At 40.1% G+C, this 27,626-nt stretch overlaps 1 protein-coding gene across 1 annotated transcript in view; it reads left to right on the plus strand.

Annotated features, from left to right (window-relative positions):
- The window catches only part of LOC308676261 (histone-lysine N-methyltransferase EZH2-like), a gene marked incomplete at its 5' end in the record, with an annotated part of 237,128 nt that overhangs the window by 69,024 nt on the left and 140,478 nt on the right, over positions 1-27,626 (plus strand). Inside the window, 2 exon segments of the mRNA XM_081342075.1 lie at positions 19,951-20,071; positions 23,786-23,926. Coding sequence (XP_081198201.1) covers positions 19,951-20,071; positions 23,786-23,926 — 262 coding nt within the window.

Raw genomic sequence — 27,626 nt, forward strand, 5'->3', positions numbered from 1 at the left:
GCCACGCCTTGAACTGTTTAAAAGGGGAATGTGTGGGAGGGCTGGTTTGCTGAAGGCAACCGTTTTAATAGCTCCTGTTTCATGGTTCGTGTTTTGGTTTTGCTCTGTTTGCTCTGTTTTGTGTCAATAAATTTGGCAGGCTTAGTTCCAGCCTCTTGCCTTTTTGTAAAGGGGTTGTCCCTGCCTTTTCTGCAGGGCCGGTAGTAGGCTGGTACAGAACACTTATATCCTGCAATACAATATGTCTAACTCCATCAAACATCAACATCTGCCTATCCCAGGTCCTTGGGATGAACTCGATAGGTGGACAAAAATGACAAATCCTGTTTGAACATCTGGCTGACTGTGCATTGATTCCTCATGTATTTTATATGCAGTCCAAGACAATTCCTCTTCACTCAGTGCGGTGCAGGCAAGCCAAAAGTTTGGACATCCATGGCTTAAACCATATTTTGATGCAGTCTAAAATCTCCTTGTTCATAATTTTGCTGTTCAACTTATGTGCAGGAATTGTTTCCAAACCCATAATTAAAAAGAACTTACTGTTCAGTTCACCTGCTTCTATCATTTTCCAAGTTTCACAAATGTAGGCAGCTATATAAAAAATGTCTAATCTCCATGCTAGTCATTGCACTGCCCCCCAGTGATATTCTACATTTAATTTCAGGTCCAGTGTCTCCTGTTTCATCAGTTTTAAAGCAAAAGAAAATGAAGTCCTGGACTAGCTCTGTTTTTTGTTGCTGAGTTTTATCTTTCTGTCACCGTTTCCAGTTGTCATGGCTTTAGTGATATTTAAATGCAATTCAGTCTTTTCCCTTTCAGCTTTCACTTTTGGGATAAGTTTTACCGGTATTTTATTTTTTATAATATATTTTATTGATTTTTTTAACATAATCACCTTAATATTTGGTAAACTGTGTTGTCTGGGTTTACATTTAAAAACATTCACTAACAGTTAGTTTCTATGATCTATAATCCACATAATAGCTTTACTTGATTTCCTCTTTTTCCCATAATGTTCTCTTTTGCTAACCTTAAGTTAATACAATTCTTGTTGTTTTGGTAGATAACAATTGGGTATAAATTTTTTTCTAATATTTCTACAGATAGTCACATCAATATAATATTTCTTTTCTATCTAGTCATTCTGCTTGCCTAATCATAGATCCTGTTTACAGTTCTTGTTTACATTTGTTTTTCCCACAATGTTCAAGGCATTCTTACTGGTTAAGATTTTCTCAAAGTTAATTACATTTAAATATTTAAGTCTATTTTTCTCATGTATGCCATCCCAATACTTTTAGCTTTCTTAAGGAATAAATAAGACTAAAAAAAGAATAAGAGTAAAGAAAAATAAAAAGATAGTATACTACTTAAATTACATGTTCCTCCTGCTAAGCTAATACATATTTATTTCCAAAAGTTTTCCGTTCTTTTTTACCATAATTAAAATATGTTTAATCTTTAAATATTCCATTTAATAAATCTAGTCATCTAGTCTTTTAACTCTTATTCAAGACATTTTTTATCCATTGTAGTTTTCTTAAAGTCAATCACATTTAAATATCTAAAACATTTCCTTTATATAAGCCATTCCAAATCTTTTATATTACTCATATCAAGAAATAAAATAAGAGAAAAGAAAAAGAGAGTATTATGTTATTTGAGGGGCTCATCCCTCTTAAAATAAAATTCATATCCAAAATCTTTCTATTTATTTAACCATATTCAAAGAGGTATTTCTTTTTTAAATATTCTCTCTGATAGATCCCATCGTCTATTTTCTTAATTTTCACTTTAGCCTTTTTCTTTTGCCCAGTATCTTTCTTAATCAATATGTTCTGCTGAATCAAAGAATATTTACATATTCTTGTAGGTGTTACTGTACATATAAAAGGTAAGTCAAGTACAATATCTTTGTAAGAGGTATTTGCCCTTTCATAATAATAAAAAAGTTGGAAGGGACTTTGGAGGTCATCTAGTCCAACCCCCTGCTCAGGCAGGAAACCTTATGCCATTTCAGACAAATGGCTGTCCAATCTCTTCTTAAAGACTTCCAGCGTTGGAGCATTCCCAGCTTCTGGATGCAGCTTGTTCCGCTGATTAATTGTTCTAACTGTCAGGCAGTTTCTCCTCAGTTCTAGGTTGCTTCTCTCCTTGGTTAGTTTCCATCCATTGCTTCTTGTCTTGCCTTCAGGTGCTTTGGAGAATAGCTTGACTCCCTCTTCTTTGTGGCAACCCCTGAGATATTGGAACACTGCTATCATGTCCCCCCTCGTCCTTCTCTTCATTAAACTAGACATACCCAATTCCAGCAACCGTTCCTTGTACGTTTTAGCCCCCAGTCCCCTGATCATCTTTGTTGCTCTTCTCTGTACTCTTTCTAGATTCTCAACATCTTTTTTACATCGTGATGATCAAAACTGAATACAGTATTCCAAGTGTGGTCTTACCAGTGTAGTGTAAAGCAGTACTAACAGTTATTATTATTATTATTATTATTATTATTATTATTATTATTATTATTATTATTATTATTATTATTTATTTATTTATTTATTTATTTATTTATTTATTTGACTTATATACCGCCCTATTCCCGTAGGACTCAGGGCGGTTTACAGGGCAGTTAAAATCATAACATCCTAACATACAAAAATTAGAAAAAGTTACAACAATTAATTAAATTTAAAGCCCAGAATTTAAAAGTTAAAAACATTAAAAACCAATTAAAAACCAGTTAAAAACCCCTCAGTCTAGGCCCGACAGCTCAAAGAGCCAAGTTTTCAGGTCCCGGCAGAATGAGCGGAGGTCGGAGGCAGTCCTAGGTTCCATCGGAAGCTGGTTCCAGAGGGCAGGCGCACCCACAGAGAAAGCCCTCTCTCTGGGAGTCACCCGCCAGCTATCCTTCACCGGCGGTACCCTAAGAAGGCCTTCCCTGTGGGAGCGCAAAGGACGATGGGAAATTGATGCCGGCAGCAGGTGTTCCCTCAGATAATCTGGACCCAAGCCATTTAGGGCTTTATAGGTCATCACCAGCACCTTGAATCTCACTTGGAGGGCAACCGGAAGCCAATACAGCTCGCGGAGAAGAGGTGTTACACAGGAGTATCGGGAAACTCCCATCACAACTCGCGCGGCTGCATTCTGCACCAGTTGAAGTCTCCGAGTGGTCCTCAAGGGCAGCCCCATGTAGAGAGTTAATGTGATCTTGATTCTATCCCTCTGTTAATGCAGCCCAGCACTGTGTTGGCTTTTTTGGCAGCTGCAGCACACTTTTGTTATTTAGTCAAAATTAGTGGACCAGGGGAATGCTGTACATATACTTTACTTGGACTTCAGTAAGGCATTTGATAAAGTAGATCACAACCTACTACTTGATAAGATAGAAAAATGTGGGTTACATAGCATCACCACCAGATGGATTCATAGCTGGCTGACCGGTTGTACTCAGCGTGTGGTCCTCAATGGAACTGCATCGACATGGAAGGAAGTGTGTAGTGGGGTGCCCCAGGGTTCTGTTCTGGGCCCAGTGCTCTTCAACATCTTCATCAACGATTTGGATGAGGGGATAGATGGGGAACTCATCAAATTTGCAGACGACACCAAGCTGGCAGGTATAGCCAATACTCCAGAAGATAGGCTTAAAATACAGGAGGATCTGGACAGACTCGAACACTGGGCGCTATCTAAAAAATGAAATTCAATGGTGAAAAAAGTAAGGTTCTACATTTAGGCAGGAAAAATCAAATGCACAGGTATAGTATAGGTGGTACCTTGCTCAATAGTAGTAACTGTGAGAGGGATCTCAGAGTCCTAGTAGACAATCACTTCAATATGAGCCAGCAGTGTGCTGCAGCTGCCAAATAAGCCAACACAGTGCTAGGCTGCATTAACAGAGGGATAGAATCAAGATCACGTGAAGTACTAATACCACTTTACAATGCCTTGGTAAGGCCACACCTGGAATACTGCATCCAGTTTTGGTCACCACGATGTAAAAAAGATGTTGAGACACTAGATAGGGTACAGAGAAGAGCAACAAAGATGATTGTTGGACTGGAGGTTAAAACATATAGGGAACGGTTGCTGGAATTGGGTATGTGTAGTTTAACAAAGAGAAGGGTGAGGGGTGACATGATAGCATTGTTCCAATATCTCAGGGGCTGCCACAAAGAAGAGGGAGTCAAGCTATTCTCCAAACCACCTGAAAGCAGGACAAGAAGCAATGGATGGAAACTAGTCAAGGAGAGAAGCAACCTAAAACTAAGGAGAAACTTCCTGACAGTTAGAACAATTAACCAGTGGAACAACCTGCCTCCAGAAGTGGTGAATGCTCCAACACTGGAAGTTTTTAAGAAGAGACTGGACAGCTATTTGCCTGAAATGGTATAGGGTTTCCTGCCTGAGCAGGGGGTTGGACTAGATGACCTCCAAGGTCCCTTCCAACTTCTTCTTCTTCTTCTTCTTCTTCTTCTTCTTCTTCTTCTTCTTCTTCTTCTTCTTCTTCTTATTATTATTATTATTATTATTATTATTATTATTATTATTATTATTATTATTATTATTGTTGTTATTATTATTATTATTATTATTATTATTATTATTATTATTATTATTATTGAATGTAATATTAGAAAATCAATAAAATTTGTAAAAACAAAATTCCAGAGAATAGCTGGAAGAGATAAGAATGCCTTCTTAAATGAATAGTGCGAAGAAATAGAAGAAGACAATAGAATACGGAGGACCAGAGATGTCTTCAAGAAAATTGGAGAGATGAAGGGAACATTTCATGCAAAAATGGGCATGATAAAGGACCAAAATGGCAGGGACCTAACAGAGGTAAAAGAGATTAAGAAGAGGTGGCCAAATTACACAGAAGAACTATACAAGAACAAGCTTAACTTCCCTGATAACCACGATGAGGTGGTCACTGACCTTGAGCCAGACATCCCAGAATGTGAAGTGAAGTGGGCCTTAGGAAAGCTGAGCAACAACAAAGCTAGTGGAGGTGACAGTTTTCCAGCTGAGCTATTCAAAATCTTAAAAGATGATGCAGTAAAAGTGCTACACTTAATTTGCCAGCAAATTTGGAAAACTCAACAGTGGCCACAGGATTGGAAACGATCAGTTTACATTCCAATTCCAAAGAAAAGCAGTGCCAAAGAATGTTCAAACTATCGCACCATTGGACTCATTTCACGTGCTAGTAACGTTATGCTTAAAATCGTACAAGCTAGACTCCAGCAGTATGTGGATCAAGAACTACCAGAAGTACAGGCAGGATTTCGAAGAGGCAGAGGAACTAGAGATCAAATTGCCAACATACACTGGATCATGGAGAGAGGTAGGGAGTTCCAGAAAAACATCTACTTCTGCTTCATTGACTATGCCACAGGTCTGCAACCCGCGGCTCCGGAGCCGCATGCGGCTCTTTCAGCTGTCTCCTGTGGCTCCCAGTCCTCTGCCATGTGAGGTCCCCCCCCAAAAAACTGGGACTAAAAAAGTTCAACCAATCAATTCAAATATGCAGGGTAGGTGCATATCTCGCCTTGGCTCCACTCTTCAGTCAAACCTTGTTCTGTGCATGCGCGCATGTATGCACATGCGCACACATTTTTTGCGGCTCCCAGTTTTTCCTTTTTTGAGGGAACCGGTTCCGAGTGGCTCTTTCACTGTTTCAGGTTGCTGACTCCTGGACTATGCTAAAGCCTTTGATTGTGTGGATCACAACAAACTGTGGCAAGTTCTTAAAGAGATGGGCGTACCAGACCATCTTATTTGTCTCTTGAGAAACCTATATGCGGGTCAAGAAGCAACAGTGAGAACTGGACACGGAACCACTGATTGGTTCCAAATTGGGAAAGGAGTCCGGCAAGGCTGTATACTGTCGTCCTGCCTATTTAACTTATATGTAGAGCACATCATGAGAAAGGCAGGGCTAGATGAATCAAAAGTTGGAATTAAGGTTGCCGGAAGAAATATCAACAACCTAAGATATGCAGATGATACCACTCTAATGGCAGAAAGTGAAGACGAACTAAAGAGCCTCGTGTTGCGGGTGAAGACACATTAAGAAAACTAAGATCATGGCATCCGGCCCTCTCAATTCCTGGCAAATAGATGGGGAAGAAATGAGGTAGTGACAGATTGTATTTTCCTGGGCTCCAAGATCACTGTAGCCAAGAAATTAAAAGACGCTTGCTCCTTTGGAGGAAAGCCATGGCAAATCTAGACAGCACACTAAAAAGCAGAGACATCACCCTGTGAACAAAAGGGCGTATAGTCAAGGCTATGGTCTTCCCAGTTGCAATGTATGGCAGTGAAAGCTGGACCATAAACAAAGGCTGAGCGCCAAAGAATAGAGGCCTTTGAACTGTGGTGCTGGAGAAGACTCCTACGAGTCCCTTGGACTGCAAGGAGATTAAACCGGTCAGTCCTAGAGGAGATCAACCCTGACTGCTCTTTAGAAGGCCAGATCCTGAAGTTGAAACTCAAATACTTTGGCCACCTAATGAGAAGGAAGGACTCACTGGAGAAGAGCCTAATGCTGGGAAAGATTGAGGGCATGAGAAGAAGGGGACGACAGAATGAGGTGGCTGGATGGAGTCACTGAAGCAGTAGGCGTCAGCTACCAGAAGATGGTAGAGGACAGGAAGGCCTGGAGGAATGTTGTCCATGGGGTCGCAATGGGTCAGACACGACTTTGCAACTAACAACAACAATAGTCTAGTTTTCTGTCTAAAATTGCATTAAAATCTCCTATTAGGCAAATGTTTTGGTATTCCATTTACAGTGTTTTCCTGTGTAGTTTTTGATAAAATTCTTCTTGTTTATTATTTAGTGCATATATTGCTACCATCAATATCTGTTTTTGATTTATCATTATTTCTACCATTAAAATTCTTCCTTCTTCATCTGAGTAGACTTGTTTGGAATCCAATGTCTCTTTAATGTATAAGGCTACTCCTCTTTTCTTTTGATGTGCTGATGTAAAATAGTTTCCCAATTTTTGGACATTCCAGGAATTTATGTTTTTTTATATTTTTCTTGGAGGCAAATTTTATCCATTTTTAATTTTTGTAATCTTGTGAAGATTTTTTTCCTTTTTGATGGGGAGTTCAATCCATTTATATTCATTGAAATAATTCCAGTTTCCTTCTCCATCTTATTTACTTATATTTAGATTTTATTCTCCTAATGGTCTCTTTCTCTTTCTGTTTTCTTGCCACTCCCTCTCCTTCTTGATCTGTATTTTCTTTTTCTTCTTCTTCGCTTTGTATAGCTGCCTCTTCTGTTGCTGTTTTTTATATTCCCTATCTGCTTGTGTTTCTTGCGTTTTTACTTCAAAGAAGATTGCATGTCTCTCATAAAATTCTGTTGCCTTATAGATGGAGTCCAATCTATATCTTTTGGAGTTCCAGTTAGGTAGTTAAGAATACTTGGCTCCTAGTTTCATAATAATTCTCTGATTATCACTAAATCAAAATAAAAAATATATTAGATGGTGAGTCAATAAAGCAAGTAAATATCTTTCCCTACTTAGAGGTAGTTTTCTCTGAGACTGGACCTCACAGTTAAAGGAGCTCACTTAGAGCGGGGACACAAGGGAATCTACTCCTTAAACTAAAAAACCACAGTCACCCAGGTACACTAGCCCCAATTATTAAAGTCTATAAGGCCAAGATCATCCCCATTCTCTTATATGGAACTGAAGTCTGGCGCTTAAAACAAACCTCAATACTAGAACAAACACAATCACAGCATTTGAAAAGCAACTTGCATGTGGATAAAAGACCTTCAGGTGCCGCAGTTAGAGCTGAATTCAGAATGCACACAATTTATTCCCTGTCCAAAATCAGGGCATGTAATTATTGGACTAAAATCAATGTTGTGGAAACAGACAGATTACCAAAATTATGTCTGAACAGACAAAATCTCAATCAAAGGCCTCTTGGTATGCACAACTGATAAACTACATCTGTGGTCTCCCTTTATGTTATACAACTGGAGAGAAAGCCAATAAGATTGTGGCACAAGGAATCTTGAATATAGACAGACATAGCCAACCTCAGCAAGGTTGGCTCACTGAAATAGTTGAGCCAATATGAATGCACCTTCAGAATTGCCAAATATCTAAAAACAGAAATGTCAAAACATCTTAGGGAGGTATTTACATGCACAAGATTCAAGCAGCTAGATACAATGGTTAAATACGGACAATTTAACCACGTTCCTTATAACGAACATGTTTACATTTGTGGAACTCCAACAATAGAAGATCTAGCACATATATTATTTGAGTGTCAACTGTATAATGGGTGACTGGCATCTTGGATCACACATTAGACAAACAAACTATTGGGTCCCTCTTATTAGAACTACATATTTTAAGTGCAGTCAAAACCTAAAAATCACATACAACATGGCCCTTTATCTGAATATAACTGGCTGAGATCTACATATGTGGGTCTGATTGGAGTTAAATTGTAGGGGTGACTCAGAAACATGATATTGCATTCCTTATTTATCCCTTTTATTTTTTCCCTTGTACTTCACTTTTACATATCGTTCTATTGTGTCATGTTTTCTTTTATTCTGAATGATTTAATTTTTAATTTGATATGGCCTATGGCAGGGGTGTGAAACTAAATTTCATTGAGGGCCACATTATGGTTTCCCTCAAAGGGCCAGTTGCATGTAAGACTGATGACTCACAGCGGCTGGGTGGGCGTGGCCTGCTCGATGCCACTCACTGGGCGCGGCTGACTCGACACAGCTGGGTCAGGACAGAACAAGTCAACGGGATGGAGCTAACTTGACATGGGGACAACTCAGTGCCCCACAACCTCACCTCCCCAAACTGCTGACCGCCAAGTGCGCGCGCACACACACACCGCATTCCAAGTTTGGGGATTTTTATCCACAGAGAAAGGAGGGCCTTCTCCCCAAGCCCAGGCATGATTGGCAGTTTGCTAGCTCAGATGTGGATAAAAGTCTCCAAGCTTGGAATGGGGTGTATTTGTATGTGTGCGTATGTACGCACAGCACGCCAAAGGAGACGTTCTTCTCCCAATCCCAGACATTGTTGGCGTTTCCCTGTCCGGTGCTCCCTTCCAGCAAAGCAGAGGGTGGAGGACAAGGTTGCTGTGTGAGGAGAAAGTTTGCAGGAAGCAGTTTCCTCCAAATCTAACTTCTGCCTTGACAGATCTCTGGAGAGCAAGAGGAGGTGGCAGGGGAGCAGCACTCCCCAGTCCTGCACGAGGGAGGGAGGCTGGCCTTTCTTGAAAGGGAATCCATTTCCAATTGGGCATGGTAAGGATGCTGGCTTGCTGGCTTCCCTCATGCAGCTCCCCCGCCACCCCCTCCTCCTCTCCAGAGATCTTTCAAGGCAGAAGCTGGACTTGGAGGAAACTGCTTCCTGTAAACTTTCGCCACATCAGCATTATGATTGCCCTCAAAGTGCCAGCTGCATGTAAGACTATTGTATCATATTAATTCAAGGAGTGTATTGTCTAAGCCGTGGGCCAAACAGGATTAACATTTCAAATATGAACAAATAAATTATTTCAAATAAATCTGCAAAAACAAATTTAAGACAAAGAAAAAACATAAGCTTTTTAGTTCTTTTTCTCATGATGTTTTATCCAAGCCGGATGTTTAGCATCTTTTCTTGGCTACAAGTTCATCCATGTTTCGGGTTAGGTTCTGAGCTGTGGAAACTCTCAGGATAGAGCGGAGGTGTGCATCAGTGAGAAGACTTCTTTTTTATTATTTTTTATTGCAAATTTTATTATTTAAAACTTTGGACAAGGTGTTAACGGTCTGACATTCCTTCTTGTCTTACATCATTTTTGTGTTTTATATACATCTATACATTTTATGTACATATCATTTATATACAATTATACAATATTCAATCTTATCAACCACCTTATTCTAGTAATGTGTGAAAACAGCATCCTGTATATCTCTATTGAGACCTTCCTTTCTGTTCCCACCATAGGTAAAATTCCAAATTTTGTAATAATCTGACTGATCTTTATTTTTTATTTCCAAAGTTAACTTGTCCAATCATTTTAGTTTTACCCTTATTTATTTTCAGCCCAGCAGCTTCTCCATATTTATCTAGTTCTTCCAACAGTTTCGGTCCCGATTGTTGTGGATCCTCCATAATAAAGACCAAATCATCCGCGAATGCTTGAAGTTTAAAGATTTCTTTTTTAATTTCTAATCCTTTTATATGTGGTTCATTTCTAATTATCCTCATTAGGACCTCTAGCGTCAGTATAAATAGTAATGGGGATAAAGGGCATCCTTGTCGTGTTCATTTTTGTATTTGAAATTTTCTGGTTACTTCCCCATTTATTATTTTAGCTTCCTGATTAGAATATATTGCCCTAATTATGTTTATAAATTTTTCACCCATATCCATATACCTAAGTTGTTGATGTATAACCACTTAAAGTTATCAAAAGCCTTCTGAGCGTCTAAGAATAATAACGCCATTTGTTGTCCAGTATGTATTTCGTAGTATTCTAGCGTATCCAATATTATTCTAATGTTGTGTTTAGTTTGTCTTTTGGCTAGAAATCTGTTCTGATCCACGTGTATGAAATCATTTAAAAACCTTTTTAATTGCTCAGCTATAATTGTTGTAAATATCTTATAATCAGAGTTAAGTAAAGATATTGGTCTATAGTTTTGGATTGATGTATGGTCCGTGTTGTCTTTTGGGATCAGAACAATATTCGCCTCTGACCATGACTTTGGGATTTTTGCTTCATCCAGGACCACGTTAAACACTTCCAATAAAGGTTGTCCTAAGATGTTTTGTTGTTCCTTATAGATTTCTGTCGGAAGGCCATCAGGACCTAGTGCTTTATTATTTTTTTGTTTGTTAATGTCCGTAATCACCTCTGTCATCCTAATTTCTTCATTCAACATATTTTTAATTTCATCTGTAACTTTTGGTAGCCTTGCTTTTTTGAAACATTCCTCCGCTTTCTCATTTTCCTGGTTATCTTCCTTGTATAGTTTCTCATAGAATTCCTGGGCTATAATTTTTTTCTCCTCTTCTTGATAGTGTATTCTCCCTTTCTCATCTCGTAATTAACTAATCCAACTTTTCTCCTTTTGTTTTTTCAATTTGTGTGCAAGCCATCAACCAGGTTTGTTTGCATTTTCGAAGAAGTTCTGTTTTGTACGTCTTATCTGTTGTGCAAATTTTTCTTTTTCTAAGATGTTGAGTTTATGTTTAATTAAGTCAATTTGTTGTTTTACATTCTTTTTTGTGGTTCTTGTTGGAGTATTGTTTCTAATCTTTTGTATTCCCCTTCTAACATTTTCTGTTGTTGTTTTTTCTCCTTATTCTTTTTCGCTATATATGCTATAGCTACTCCTCTCATAATTGCCTTAGCTGTGTCCCAATGATTTTGGACAGAGGTGTCTTCAGTTTTATTTTCTTTAAAAAAGAAGTCCAATTCCCTCTCCATCTTTAGTCTGAAGTCATCTTCTTTTAATATTGATCTTTGTATAGTACATCTAGATGTTTTTTTGGACCCTTTCCAGCTAAATTTCACAGGATTGTGGTCTGCCCAGGTGCTTGTCTCTATACACACATCTTCGACTTCAGAGTTAATTTCCCTTGACATCCACACCATGTCGATCCTAGACCACGAGCTATGTCGATTAGAGTAGTATGTGTACTGTCTTGCCTCACGATTCCTTTCTCTCCATACAGGTGAAACTCGAAAAATTAAAATATATGCAAAAGTTCATTTATTTCAGTAATGCAACTTAAAAGGGGAAACTAATAAATGAGATAGACTCATTACATGCAAAGCAAGATAGTTCAAGCCGTGATTTGTCATAATTGTGATGATTATGGTATACAGCTCATGAAAACCCCAAATCCACAATCTCAGAAAATTAGAATATTACATGCAATCAATAAAACAAGGAGTGTACATAGAACAATATCGGACCTCTGAAAAGTATAAGCATGCATATGTACTCAGTACTTGGTTTGGGCCCCTTTTGCAGCAATTACTGCCTCAATGCGGCCTGGCATGGAAGCTATCAGCCTGTGGCACTGCTGAGGTGTTATGGAAGACCAGGATGCTTCAATAGCGGCCTTCAGCTCTTCTGCATTGTTCGGTCTCATGTCTCTCATCTTTCTCTTGGCAATGCCCCTTAGATTCTCTATGGGGTTCAGGTCAGGCGAGTTTGCTGGCCAATCAAGCACAGTAATCCCACGGTCATTGAACCAGGTTTTGGTGCTTTTGGCAGTGTGGGCAGGTGCCAAGTCCTGCTGGAAAATGAAGTCAGCATCCCCATAAAGCTCGTCTGCAGAAGGAAGCATGAAGTGCTCCAAAATCTCCTGGTAGACGGCTGTATTGACCCTGGACTTAATGAAGCACAGTGGACCAACACCAGCAGATGACATGGCTCCCCAAATCAACACAGACTGTGAAAACTTCACACTGGATTTCAAGCATCTTGCAGTGTGTGCCTCTCCATTCTTCCTCCAGACTCTGGGTCCTTGGTTTCCAAATGAGATGCAAAAGTTGCTCTCATCAGAAAAGAGGACTTTGGACCACTGAGCAACAGACCAGGTCTGTTTTTCTTTAGCCCAGGTAAGACGCTTCTGTTTGTTGTTCAGGAGCGGCTTGACAAGAGGAATACGACATTTGAAGCCCATGTCCATGATCTGTCTGTGTGTGGTGGCTCTTGATGCACTGACTCCAGCCTCAGTCCACTCCTTGTGAAAGTCCCCAACACTTTTGAATGGCCTTTTCCTGACAATCCTCTCAAGGCTGCGGTCATCCCTGCTGCTTGTGCACCTTTTTCTTCCACACTTTTCCCTTCCACATAACTTTCTATTAATGTGCTTTGATACAGCACTTTGGGAACATCCAACTTCTTTTGCCATTAGCTTTTGAGGCTTTCCCTCCTTATGGAGGGTGTCAATGATGGTTTTCTGCACAACTGTCAGGTCAGCAGTCTTTCCCATGATTGTGATTCCTACTGAACCAGACTGAGAGACCATTTAAAGGCTCAGGAACCCTTTGCAGGTGTTATGGTTTAATTAGCTGATTAGAGTGGGACACTTTGAGCCTAGAATATTGCACCTTTTCACAATATTCTAATTTTCTGAGATTGTGGATTTGGGGTTTTCATGAGCTGTACGCCATAATCATCACAATTATGACAAATCACGGCTTGAACTATCTTGCTTTGCATGTAATGAGTCTATCTCATATATTAGTTTCCCCTTTTAAGTTGCATTACTGAAATAAATGAACTTTTGCACGATATTCTAATTTTTTGAGTTTCACCTTTATGTCCTGAATGTTTAGGTCTTTGGCCAATTTAAAAAAGGATCTTGGTAGTGTTCTTCTTTTCCTTTTCCTGATCTTGTTACCCTTGTAATCCAAATTATTATCAATAATAGCATTAAAGTCTCCTAGCACACAGATCTCGTCGTAATCTATATCACGTATCTTACTATGTAATGTTTTAAAAAACTGTTCTTGATTTCCATTCGGGGCATATATTTCTACTATCACTACTTTCCTATGGTTTATTTCTACCTCTACTATCAATATTCTACCTTCTCTATCTTTGTAAATTTGTTTAGCTACCAGTTTCTCATTCACATATAATACCACCCCCCTTTTTTGTTGATCTAATGATACAAATATATTTCCTAATTTTGGCTGATCTAACAGGTGTTTTTGTTGTTCTTTTATATGAACTTCCTGAATTGCTATTATATCTAATTTTTAACAAATAAGTTTATTAAAGATTTTCTGTCTTTTCATTGGCGAGTTTAAACTATTAATATTCAGTGACAGAATCCTGCATTCTTCTCCCTTTATTTTACTTATATCTGGGTCTTGTGCTTCTCGTTGTGCGGATATCTTTGTTTCTTTGTCTCTGCCTTCATATTTCTCTGTAGTCTCTCCAGATTTATTTCCTCTATCCTCTGTTCCTAGTACCTTCCCTTCTATAGCCATCTGTCTTGCATCCGTTTCTCTTATGTCCCCTCCATCTTGGTCTTCTACTTCATCTTCATTGTTAAAGTGGAGCATATAAAAATCTTCTGCCTTGTCTATCGAGTCTAATCTATACCTTCTATCTTGCCACGTGACTAGAATGCCTTCTGGAGTTAGCCATCTAAAGTTCACATTGTATCTAATCAGTTTCGATGTCAAAAATTGGTAGCCTCGTCTCAAGTCTCTCATTCTTTTAGGTATTTGTTTGAGAATTGTTATTTGTTGTCCTCCATAATCTAGCGGCTCCTCTCTTGATCTTTGTAGTAATTCATCCCGGGTCGAGTTTTTAACCAATCTCACATGTACTTGTTTCGGAAGATTATGTCTCCTCGCATAATTAGTATGGACCCTATACGTCTCATCTATTTCCGCCAACATTTCATCTTTTCCTATGCCTAGTGCTTTCGCCATTAAGTCCGCCATCATGTCCGGCAAGTCTTCACCTTTTTTTTTCTTAACATTTTGAAAGCGCAGATAGTGGGTGGCTTTCTCCGCTTCCAGGAAGATCACTGTTGTTTCGAGCTCTCTGTTTGCCCGGATTACAGTTTCACTTAAGTCCTCTTCCTTCTCCATTCTTACTTCCATTTCCTGTAATCTTTGCTCATTTTTTATTAATTGTTGTTGAATCACCTCAAATTTACCATCAATCGCTTGTATTTTTTCCTTGAGCTCACCAGTATCATTTCTCACTTGACCTATCTCTTTCTTCATCTCTTTTTTCATCTCTTCATGGTTCTTAGTCATTGCTTCTTGCATATTTTGCAGAAGGGCTTGTAGATCTTTAAAGGAGTTTGACCTTTCCCTTTGTAGCATGTCGTCAATGGACTTCCGACTAGAAGAGCTTGAAGACATCCCTAACCCCTGTGGTGCTGCCCTCTTTCCTGCACTGATGTTTGTTAAGTTCGGTATGCTTGTCATATTTAACCAGATTTTTGTAAAAATACTCTTTATGGGGTATTTCCACCTTCTTTTCCCCCCCCTCTATCTCCCACCACCACTACCTCCTTTTCTATTTCCTAATTCGGGGGAGATATATCGAAATCAACAGCCACCCGATCCTCTATCTCTAATCTATTGTAACTCTTATAATATTGATAAATTCAACCAAACCCCTACAAATGCTTAATTCCTTTAACCTTAAATAAACCTTTATCAATATATCAATTAAATTATATATATATATATATATATATATATATATATATATATATATATATATATATATATATATATATATATGTGTGTGTGTGTGTGTGTGTGTGTGTGTGTGTGTGTGTGTGTAAATTACTAACAGAGTTAAAGGAGACTGAGATGCATTTCTGACTCTTTAGTCTTCATCAGTCAGCCATACCCTTCTGAGATTCGAACCTGGGCTGATTGCATATTAGGCAGTGTTATTTACCTCTTGAGCCACAGGATCTCTCTCGCTCTGTTAGCTTTCTGCAAGGGGAGATATGTGTCAAATGTTAACTATTTAGATTACCTTGCTAGGCCCCAAACATGGGGCAAATCTTTATTTCCTGTTTTCAGCCTATCTTGAAGGCCATCGAACAGGCTGTAGTCACACCGGACAGTTCATATATATTTGTGTAAATTGTGTAAACTGACAAACTGACATCGATGCTGGGCGCTTGCCGCCTCCTCTTCATGCACTCAGGGGGCGGGGCAGCCCCTCGCTGGCCCTTTCCCACCAAAGCCACCTCCTTTTATATCCTCTCCTCTCCCAGGAGCGCCAATCAGCTGAAGCCCAACGCTGATCCTGGTGCCTCTGCAGAGCCCCGAGAGTCTTGCAGCTCCAGTTGTCTCTCCCTCGGGCTTATGCGACACTGCCGCCGCTTCAACTCATTCCTCTCTGCCCCACTACCACTTCGTGTACCACCTGCCAGTTGGCAAAGTACCACTGGTGGTACGCGTACCACTGGTTGAAAAGCCCTGGTCTGGGCTGGACAGGTGCTCACTTACCATTTTCTTGCCTATCTTAACTTGTGTTTATAATCTGTTTTTTGCGGTACTGTTTTTAATAGGTTGGGCTATTTTTTCCCTTTGTGTAAAGACGGATGCAAAAGATGAGTTAAACAGTTCTGCTTTCTCCCTGTTGCTTGTCACCTTCTTGCCACTTTCTCCCAATGGGCCAATCATTTCCTTGACTTTTTTCTTGTTTTTTACATGTTGAAAGAAGCTTTTTTTGTTATTTTTGACTTTTGTCACAAGCCTTAGTTCATTTTGAGCCTTAGCTTTCCTCACTTCATCTTTGCAGGCTCGAGCTATTTACTGATATTCTGCCTTAGTTATGTGCCCTTCTTTCCACTTTTTATACTTGTCTTTTTTGTCTTTCAATTTTGTTGAAAATGTTTGTTGAAAATCTTTTTCTTTCTTTTTCTCTCTGTTTCTCTTATCATTTCTTGTCTCTCCAGTTCTAGTGTTGTTTCTGACATCTCTGCAGTCCATTTTGTCCACTTTTTTTTGTCCTCAAGTTTGTTTTGTGGCCTTAAAGTAGAAGTTGTCTTTTCCAAATCCAATATTTCTTGTGAATTTTTTTCCACTTGGGTTAAATCATACTTCTTTGTTTTGTTAGGTTTCATCTTTAACTCTCTATCCTCAAATTTGTGTTCAGTTATCTGTTTTGTCTGCTCCTTCTGGTATATTTTGTTGTAAAGTTAAATTGGAGATGGATTGGTTTATATTTTCAAAGTTATTTTGGATTTCTTTGTGGTTTAAAATCATTGTTGTTTGAGTTAGTTGCAGCATATCGTATATCTCCTGTTGAAAGGTATTTGTTTTTTCTTGATAAGTTCTTTCTGCAAGTCTCTGTTTTTCCATAATAGCCAAGAATCAAGGTTTTTTTTTCTCTGAAAATAGCTTTGGAGTCACAGTTAAGTACATATTTGTAATCCAGGTTTTTTTACATAGTTTTGTAATTACAGATAGTCCTCATCCTCAACTTGCAACCACAATTGGGATGGGAATTTTCTGATGCTAAGCAATGTAAAGTTGTAAAGTGCATCTACTTAGTGACAGCAATCCAGATAGTCCTGGTTGCCGTTGTTAAGTGAATGCCACGGTCATCAGGTGAGGCAACTTCCTGTTGGCTTCCCACAGTCAGGTCAGTGGGGAAGTCTGCAGGAAGTTGCAAGCAGCAGGCACTGCCGGGTGGAAGAAAGAGTGAGGAGGTACATGGGAGGGTAAGTAAGGGTGTTCAAAGGCCTCATAACCACTTGGATTTTCAGCCCCAGAGTCAAGAGGCTTCTGAATTTTCTCCATTCTGGCTGAAAATCCTATGTTGCTAAAAATCCTGCTTGTATTTTGCTACAGACCATTTTCAAACAGTCCCCAGAGTGTAGAGGGAGTCCTTGCAGCAGGTGGCAGCAGCTTGTGACCTTCCCTGTTGGCTTCCCATTGACTTTCTGGGAAAGCCAGCAGGGAAGATTACAAATGGGTACCACATTATTATGGGGCACTTGGCAACAGGTCATAATTGTCAACAGGTTGCCAATTGCCCAGGTTTCAATGACTTTTCTGCGGGGGTGCTGCAATGGCCATAACTTTGGTCATGGGTCATAAGTCCATTTAGCACCGTCGTAATTCCATATGGTCCCTGAATGAATGGTTGTGCGTTGAGGACTACCTGTACTGCTATTCGTATTGATTTAAGCAATTCTGATAGAATTTGATGGATGCTTTTGGTTCCAGGGCTTTTCGTTTTGGCATCTGTTTCAGTGTCAGTGTTGCTTTGTCTTCCAATATATCTGGGTGTCAGGTTCCCAAAACCTGTGTGTTTTCCTTTGCATATATATTCTACTTTTGGGGCCTGCCATTCTGCCAGGGGGAGGGGGAGCTTGGGATAACTTTTGTTTTCTATTTTCCCTCTCCTGCCTCCATCCTTGAGAAAGGAATGCGTCTCCCTTATCAGGGAGACGGTTACAGAGAAACGAAAGCTGGAGACGACCTTGAGATGTGCGCCAACTGTGCCAGTTACTCATACATCATACCACCTGTGGATTGGCTGAATTTCAAATGGACATTATGACTTTGATGGGAGGAGGAATATTGCTTGCTTAACTATACCGTTTGCGTGGGATTTTCCCCAGATCTCACCTTGACTTCCCTACTGTCACTGACCCCAAATAAAAGTATCTTTTTGAGACAATGCCTGTTTCAAGAGTTCTGCTTTCTTGGGTGGTTAGTTGAAGTGGGTCATTACACTGGATCTGCTTCATATTTTGGTTACAGGGTTGAAGAACATTGTATACAATTATTCAGTGTCTATTTTTGATTTGCTTCTGATTATCTTTCCCATCCTTGCTGGGGTTTTTGTATGCAGCGAATGGTGGCTGAGATTTTTCAGGACAAAAATATCTGTCCTTTTTGGCTTCTTTCCTTTGTTTCTTTGCAATGCTCTTTCTTGTAATTTTATTTCTCTTTTCTAACTTTACAGTGAAATCCCACATTTAGCCACCTTGCTTCATCTTTGCTGCCCATAGCTTTAACTTTCCTTCTCTATTCAGCTATTTGGATAGGGTCTTCAGACAACCATTTGCTTGTTTTCAGTGGTTCTTTTTTATTTGGACTTTTGTTTATGTTGTTTTCCAGTTTCCCCCCATAATTCATTTTGGTTATTTTTCTACAAAGTTAAGTAATCTGAATATGTTACTTCAACTGCATATTCTCAGGGTAATGGTTTAAAGACTAACCAGCTGATGTAATGTAAGGTGGAATGACTCAGCAGGTGTCTGTATCCCTTTAAGACCCTGACTATAAAAGGGAATGCTTTTGCTGCTGTGATCTCTCTTTCTCTTGTCGGTTTCCTGCTGTAACTGCTGTGTGTTGGAGTTTGCTGTATTACCAAGTGTATGTATTTTGTTTCTAGTGTATATTGTAGATAGTGTAATATAAACCACCATTTAATATAGACCACTGTTTACTGTGTTTACTCCTGGGTTATCTCAGCACAATAAGACTGTGCATGCTCTGACACATATAGAGATGAACTTGTGTTGAGATATTTACTGGTTACTGTGTTCTTTTTGGTGTTGCAGAATATGAATTCGAAATAGACTTGGCTACAACTACTTGACTACAAGTAGTTGATCTGAGCCACAGTCTGCACCAGGTAAAGTTTTAACAGAGGTATCTGTGACTTCTGTAAGAAAACACAATTGGCTGAATAATATATAATTATTTGATTGTCATACAGTCCTTTTGAAGATGTCCATGTATACAAGTGGTGCTTGGATTGAATAAACTATATACTGGTGAACCTCTTCTGATTTTATTGACGAAACTGTACAAGTGGTCATCTGCTTCATTTTTTTCTCCTAAATCAAATTTGCCAATTTCTGTTTCATTTTGTCTCTAGTTTTGCCATTGAAATCCCCCATGAGGTCTATCTCTTTTCAGTGTTTGTTGTGGGGCTTCTTAAATGTCAACATAGAACTGTTCTAGTCCTTTGGATACATCTGCTAGTGCATAAATTTAGAAAACTCTGGCATTCACAGGTTTATCTTAGTTTCTAATAGCCATTACAGGTAGTCCTTGACTTAGGACCACAATTGAGCCCCAAAATTCTGTTGCTAAGTTTAAGTGAGTTTTGCCCCATTTTATAACCTTTCTTGCCACCGTTGTTAAGTGAATCACTGCAGTTAGTAACATGTTTGTTAAGTGAATCTGGCTTCCCCATTGAATTTGCTTGTCAGGTCACAAAAGGTGATCACATGACCCTGGGACACTGTAACTGTCATAAATACATAGGGGATTATGTCAATGACACCGTAGTTTGTCCTATTATTTGACTTTGTGCTGCTGTGTAAGGGGTGGAAATATGTACAGCTTCTTACCTTTGTTCACAGAAGCAAAATGTTTTACTTTGTCATATTTCTATTTTTTTTAGGTAGAGGATGAGACAATTTTACATAACATTCCTTATATGGGTGATGAAGTGCTTGATCAGGATGGAACATTTATTGAAGAACTAATAAAAAATTATGATGGAAAGGTACATAGAGATAGAGGTAAGTTACTGTATGTGCCTTTTTCTAAAGCATTTGCTTCAGGTAGTTGATATGGTCTGTCTGATAAATATAATTTATTATTTATTTAAAAGATATATATGGCTGCCCATCTTAAGCAATACTAGGTAGCTCACAACAACAATAAAACCAATTAATTAAACAATCATAAGACAGTAAAAAAAATCCTCCTTTTTATGATCCTGTAATCCCTTAATTTAGGGTGACTGGATGGAGCTGAGCATTTACTGGCCAGATGCCCTTCCTGACGTCATGTGGAGTTTGCAGCAGACATTTTTTCTTTGTGCCCTAGGAGAGAAACATCTGCTGCTACCTAAGATTGAACTCTCAACCTTCCGAGTGGGAGGTGAGCGTGTTCACCACTAGGCCACAATGCCACTCCAAAGCATTATAGGACAGTAAAAACAGTAAAACAATAAAACAAAAACTGTGCCTTAATCATCCCCTTGAGATGTCCCACAGCAAGCTCAGTTGCCCTCCTTCCATACTATACCTAGACAGTCCTATCCCAGCGGCTCCATAAGCCAGGGTTTAATGGCCTTCAAAAAGGATAGAAAGGTGGGGGCCTGTGGAATCATTGGTAGGAGGGTGCTCCACAAGGTAGGAGCAGCCATAGAAAAGACATTGTCAGAACTGCCATCTCATGCCTGCACTTTGAATTCTCAAGCTGCCAGTCTGCCATGAACTATGGGGGGAGGGAGCTGGAAGGGAGGGGGGAAGGCTAACGACTCATCATACCTTCTAGAGCAGGGGTGTCAAACTCGCAACATCACGTGACATGTCATGATGTATCATGACTTTTTTGCCATTGCCGGCAATGGGGTGGGTGCGGTTTCGCTATGATGCATCCGGCCTGTGGGCCAGCAGTTTAACATCCCTTTTCTAGAGACACAACTTCAAGGTCAGACAGCTGGGAAAGGCATGCACCTCCACACCACCCAGTCTACAGTTGAAGAATCTGTTCCCAAAATATTTTATTTGAATATGATTGGACAATGAGAGATCAACAATGCGAAGGGAGAAAGGGGGAAAAGTTAACTGGGACAGTTTGGCATGCGAACCTCAGTTCTGGCTTTGCTGTACTGTAATCCATTTGGCCTTTAGTAAACTAAACCTTTCACACCGAATGGAGTCGAGGGTTGTTCTTGCTTAAGGAACCAAGTTGGGGCAGGACTGACAGGCACATTTCCAAGGTCCCACTAGACGGCAAGATTTCAGGGAGGGGACCTGGAGTGTGCCCACCCTATCTGATCTAGTGGGACCGACAGATACACTTAGGGAAAGGCAGTCCCACAAATAACCAGGTCCTGTGTCATATAGGAGTTTAAAGGTGTTAACCAGCACCTTGAATTGCACCTGGAAGAAAAGTGGGAGCCAGTGCAGCTTGCACAATAAAGGTGTAACATTTGGCAAACCTATGGGCACCCAATACTGTGTGCACCATTGCATTCTGGACCACTTGTAACTTCCAAGTGGTCTTGAAGGGAAACCCCATGTAAAGTCTATTGTAATAATCCAACTGGGAGGTGGTTAAGTTATGAGTGACTGAGCAAGGGCTCCCCATCCAGGAAAGGGTGTAATTGGTGCACAAGATGGAACTGTGCAAAGCCCCTCCCCCTCCCCAGCATGGCTGTCATCTGCTCATCAAGCAGGAGCTGTGAATCCAGGAAGACCCCCCCCCCCAAATTGTACACCAGCTCAGTCTGGGGGAGTGCAACTCTGTCCAGAGTCAAAGATGAGAAGTGGCTAGACCCTGGGGAGCCAAAAATCCAGAGCCACTGTCCTGCCCCTGCTCACATACACACATCACAGAGGATTCAAGGAGTTTATTGAGGCTTTGAAACCCTACAAAAGTCTTCCCCAGGGAATCCCAGTCCAGCAACAAGGCAACCCCCCCCAATGAGTGTCCCAATTCATTTCTGAAATGACTCCTGCACAAATCCACAATGCTGGAGCAGTCCATATGACAAGGACACAGTAGAGGCAAGCAAGACACACACACACACACAAAGTCCACTGTCAAATTCCAAGGCAAGGCAAATCCAAAAGTAGGTCCAAGAGTCACGGCACGAATCCAAGGTCTAAGTCCACAGTCCAGGTCAGGAAGATCAACGAAGAAACTGGCAAACACTAGGCACCAAAATGGACATGTTCTTCCCAGCGTCATTCGCCTCCTCTCGCTGCACTAAATAGCCATTGCCCGGTGCAGCCCATCCAGAGGGACAAGGCTGCTGACGTGTCAGTAGCCATGCTGACCTCCATTGCCAGCATCACCTGCTCAGCCAGGGGTAGAGATGTATAGCTAGGTATTGTGAGACTAGACTGAAGCTGCCATACCTAAAGATGAAGCAGGCATGTAAACAAGGTGGATAGCCAGGAATCTTGTCTGAAAGATCCTTTCAGGAGATAGATAAGAAGGTACTAAGTCGTTAAGAAAACAAAGGAAATTTTTCACCTAAACTAGAAAAATGAAGTTGGGCCTGAGCACATGGGAAAGCCCTCCCAAATCCTATCAACAGCTACCAGAGTTGAAAATCAATAAGGAAAGAATAGCTTCCAGTCTTGTGAATCAACAAAACAAGAACTTTGGGGGATAAAAGAGGTCCTGAAGCCCACCCACTCTTTGAGTCATCTTTGGATCCAGACATGGCAATTTCCACCCATCTGGCTAGTGCCTGCCAGCCTAGTTGAGAAGGACGTGGTTAAGTGTGTATGGGTGTGTATGCAGGTATGTGTGAGAAAGAGCAAATATATATATTGTAACCTGTAAAGTTTTGCTGTTATTTTAAATTCACCGGGTCTCCGTGTATTCTAAAGAACTGTTTGTGCCTCAGTGTTCGGTTGAAAGTGATTTGAGTGTGGCTATTTTCCAGGGCTGAGTGAGTGACCATAAGCTGAATGTGGGAGCATGCATGTAACAGTACCCTCAGAGTACTGAGGATACTGTTACACCCCACTCCCCATTGGATGCCCTCACCCAGCAGTTCCAGGTAGATCGTAGAAAGAAGAGGTGAGAAACTCAAGCCCTGAGACACCCCACACTGCAGTAACCCAGGACTCAACCTCTTCTCACTCCTCACTCATTATAATATCATACATTGTTTCTGAGAAAACATTCTTTGCATCAAATAATGTAATTGCCATTGTTCATGATTCCATTTTTGTATCCTCTCTTTACAGATGTATAGTTCTTTCTGCACAATAGAGGAAATCTGCTTGCTTATACTGATGCCACTTTTTGACACTGAGCTTTAATGCAGTGATATTGTACTGAATATTATGTTCATAACTAATTCAAATAAGCCTTAAGTTTCCTTTATAAAAAAGGATTTTAGGCTGTTGTCTAGGCCTGAGTCTTGCATAGATCTTTCAATTCCTACTTAACAATAAACTAAAACAAACTAAATAAAACAATAGAATAAATAAATAGAATTGAAAAGTAGTAACTACTAAATGGAAAAAGTTCTGGTGAGAATTACTCTCTTTTCTTCACTAATAGATTTATTTATACATGGATATTTATAGATCTGTGTGTTGTAAGCTCCATGGCACGTAATCCTATTTAAGTTTTTATTTTGCTTCAGGCTTAAGAAAGTGCTTTCTCTTTACTGTATGGTAGACTAGATTTCCTTAGTTATACACAGCCTTGTAATAAATATGTACCTCATCTGGTGTTCATGTATGCTTAATTTTCAGAGTGTGGATTTATCAATGATGAAATATTTGTGCAGCTAGTCAATGCACTTGGCCAGTACAGTGAAGATGATGATGACGATGATGGTGACAATCTTGATGGGAGAAGTGAAAAACAGAAAACTCGGGAGACCAACAAAATGGGTATGTTAGTAGGATTTAGAGATCTTTGTGGTATGCTGGCCTCACAAGCAAAGTCTGATGATCAAAATACATACCTTCAGTTACGTAATATCTTGAGTTTTTTTAAAAAAACTAAAAGCTGAATGCCAACAAGCATCACCTTTTGATTATTATAACATTGAGTGATGATTAATGTTTGTGAAATGTTAATCATAGACAACACAATGTTATGATATGATTATCATTATTTCAAAACTACTTAAAGCTGGACAAACCAATACATAGCAGTACAGTGGGGATCGTGGCTGATCTCAGAAAGCTAAGCAGGAGACAGCTTGTTTAATACTTGGATGGGAGATTCCCAGTGTATGTCAGAACTAGTCTGGTAAATTGAAAAAAAAATCTCAAGAAGCTAATGATAAACTACTTCTGTACTGTTGCCGAGAAAGCTATATGGATATCAGCAGAAGTATCACCATGTCTCCATGAAGGGAGTATCCAAACAAATATGTTCCATGATGCATGTGTGTAGCCAGTACAAGCTGGAATAATGGTGGAGTTGGTACTCTCATAGCCAATGAAAGAGCAACATAATAGCCTGTCTGGCTGTTAGAAAAACAAAGGGCAGGTGGACATAGTCCAAAAGTAGGAGGTTTAGTAATCTCAGTGTAATTATTTAATTTCTCTAGTAGTGATCTTTGAATTTAAATTTACTGTGTGTTCGTGCTCCCAGCTCCTGCTTAAAGAAAATAATGCTAACTTTGTATTACAGCATCTACAGTGAGGGAAAACATTATTTGATCCCCTGCTGATTTTGTACGTTTGCCCACTGACAAAGAAATGATCAGTCTATAATTTTAATGGTAGGTTTATTTTAACAGTGAGACACAGAATAAGAACAAAAAAATCCAGAAAAAAGCATTTCAAAAAAATTATAAATTGATTTGCATTTTAATGAGTGAAATAGGTATTTGATCAATCAGCCAGATTTCTGGCTCCCAGGTGTCTTTTATACAGGTAACGAGCTGAGATTAGGAGCACTGTCTTAAAGGGAGTGCTCCTAATCTCAGCTTGTTACCTGTATAAAAGACACCTGTCCACAGAAGCAATCAATCAGATTCCAAACTCTCCACCGTGGCCAAGACCAAAGAGCTGTCCAAGTATGTCAGGGACAAGAATGTAGACCTACACAAGGCTGGAATGGGCTACAAGACTATCGCCAAGCAGCTTGGTGAGAAGTTGGTGCGATTATTCGCAAATGGAAGAAACACAAAATAATTGTCAAGCTGGGACTCCATGCATGATCTCACCACATGGAGTTTCAGTGACCATGGGAATGGTGAGGAATCAGTCCAGAACTACACGGGAGGATCTTGTCAATGATCTCAAGGCAGCTGGGACCATAGTCACCAAGAAAACAATTGGTAACACACTACGCAGTGAAGGACTGTTATCCTGCAGCGCCCGCAAGGTCCCCCTGCTCAAGAAAGCACATGTACAGGCCTGTCTAAAGTTTGCCAATGAACATCTGCATGATTCAGAGTGGAACTGGGTGAAAGTGTTGTGGTCAGATGAGACCAAAATCGAGCTCTTCGACATCAACTCAACTTGGCGCCTTTGGAGGAGGAGGAATGCTGCTTATGAACCCAAGAGCACCATCCCCACCGTCAAATCTTGGGTGAGAACCTCCTTCCCTCAGCCAGGGCATTGAAAATGGGTCATGGATGGGTATTCCAGCATGGCAATGACCCAAAACACACGGCCTAGGCAACAAAGGAGTGGCTCAAGAAGAAGCACATTAAGGTCCTGAAGTGGCCTAGCCAGTCTCCAGACCTTAATCCCATAGAAAATCTATGGAGGGAGCTGAAGGTTCGAGCTGCCAAATGTCAGCCTCAAAACCTTAATGACTTGGAGAGGATCTGCAAAGAGGAGTGAGACAAAATCCCTCCTGAGATGTCTGCAAACCTGGTGGCCAACTACAAGAAATGTCTGACCTCTGTGATTGCCAACAAGGGTTTTGCCACCAAGTACTAAGTCATGTTTTGCAAAGGGGTCAAATACTTCTTTCACTCATTAAAATGCAAATCAATTTATAACTTTTTTGAAATGTTTTTCTGGATTTTTTTGTTGTTATTCTGTCTCTCACAGTTAAAATAAACTTACCATTAAAATTATAGACTGATCATTTTTTTGTCAGTGGGCAATTGTACAAAATCAGCAGGGGATCAAATAATTTTTCCCCTCACTGTATATTTCTATAATTTTTTCATAGCAATAGCAATAGCACTTAGACTTCTATACCGCTCCATAGTGCTTTACAGCAGGGGTCCCCAGCCTGTGGGCCACGGTCCACTACCAGGCCGTGGCCTATTTGCAACTGGGCCTCATGAGCGGCAGGCACTGGCACTCATAGCCCAACATGCGTCAGTGACAGGCGCTGGTGCTTGCTGCCCCACTTGCATGAGCAGCAGGCATGTGCGCCTGCCACTCACACAAAGCTGTGCACGTGCACACGTACCTGCCCCTCACACAAGACCATCCCCTCTTCCCCCCCCTTCCCCCTGCGCCAGGCCACCAACCCAGAAAAGATGAGGAACACTGCTTTACAGCACTCTCTAAGTGGTTTACAGAGTCAGCATATTGCCCCCAACAATCAGGGTCCTCATTTTACCAACCCGAGAAAGATGGAAGGCTGAGTCAACCTTCAGCTGGTAAGGATTGCACTCCTGGGAGTGAGCAGAATTAGCCTGCAATACTGTCTTCTAACTACTGCACCACCAACGGCTCCTTGATTCAGTAAGTTGAAAAGAAACTTTCTAAAAATAATAAAAAGTGTTATATTTGGAGGACCATTTTTCATAGGGCAGGCAAGAGAGGGAGGTACAAAAGGGTTTGAATATTGTGTTTATCTAGCAAGTCAGCATGTTGGAATTCCTATAGACCACAATCACTTTACCTCTCCACCTAACCTATTGCACCAAACAGTAACACAGTAGTCATTACTGGGAGATACGGAGTCATTGTTTTCTCTCAACCAGGCTTTTGTGATACATCCCACATCAACACTTTAATCCATGGTTAAATCCTGAGTAAAAGATGCTTTACCAGAAACGTTTATCATTAAAAAGCAAGAACTTTAGTTTGGGTAAGGGATATCATCACTATCAACTTGCTACCTTACACTATAGCTAAAAAGCTGATTCTCCTTTCCCTGCAATGGTCAGTTACAGCTTTCCTTCATATCAGCTCCATTGGTTATTATTTCTTTTTTGACTCTCAGGGTGTTTCCAGTTTCCCACTCTCCTCAATGCATCTCTTAACACACACCAAATAACCAGCAGCTTCTTCCTAGTAGTTTTTTTGTTCTGGATTTTTAAAGAAAAGTGTAGCTTTCTAAAACATCCTTCTCTAATTTCTAAGGTAGGAAAAAACTAATGCTTGTTTAGATTGATTAATAAGAATGAATTCATAGCAATCTCTGAAACTCATGAAAGAGAACTTTGATCTGAAAACATTCTGGGATTATTGGTTGTTTAGCATTACTTGACCACCAGGAAGCAGTATACAACTGGTTTGATTATTGGTACTCTTCATACACATGCAGTTATTGTAATTAGTATAGATTTTATGTGGTTCAGAACTCTTTGTTGTTGTTGTTAGTTGCGAAGTCGTGTCCGACCCATCGCGACCCTATGGACAATGTTCCTCCAGGCTTTCCTGT

The sequence above is a fragment of the Vipera berus genome (assembly GCF_964194415.1).
Source record: "Vipera berus genome assembly, chromosome: W".
NCBI lineage: Eukaryota > Metazoa > Chordata > Lepidosauria > Squamata > Viperidae > Vipera > Vipera berus.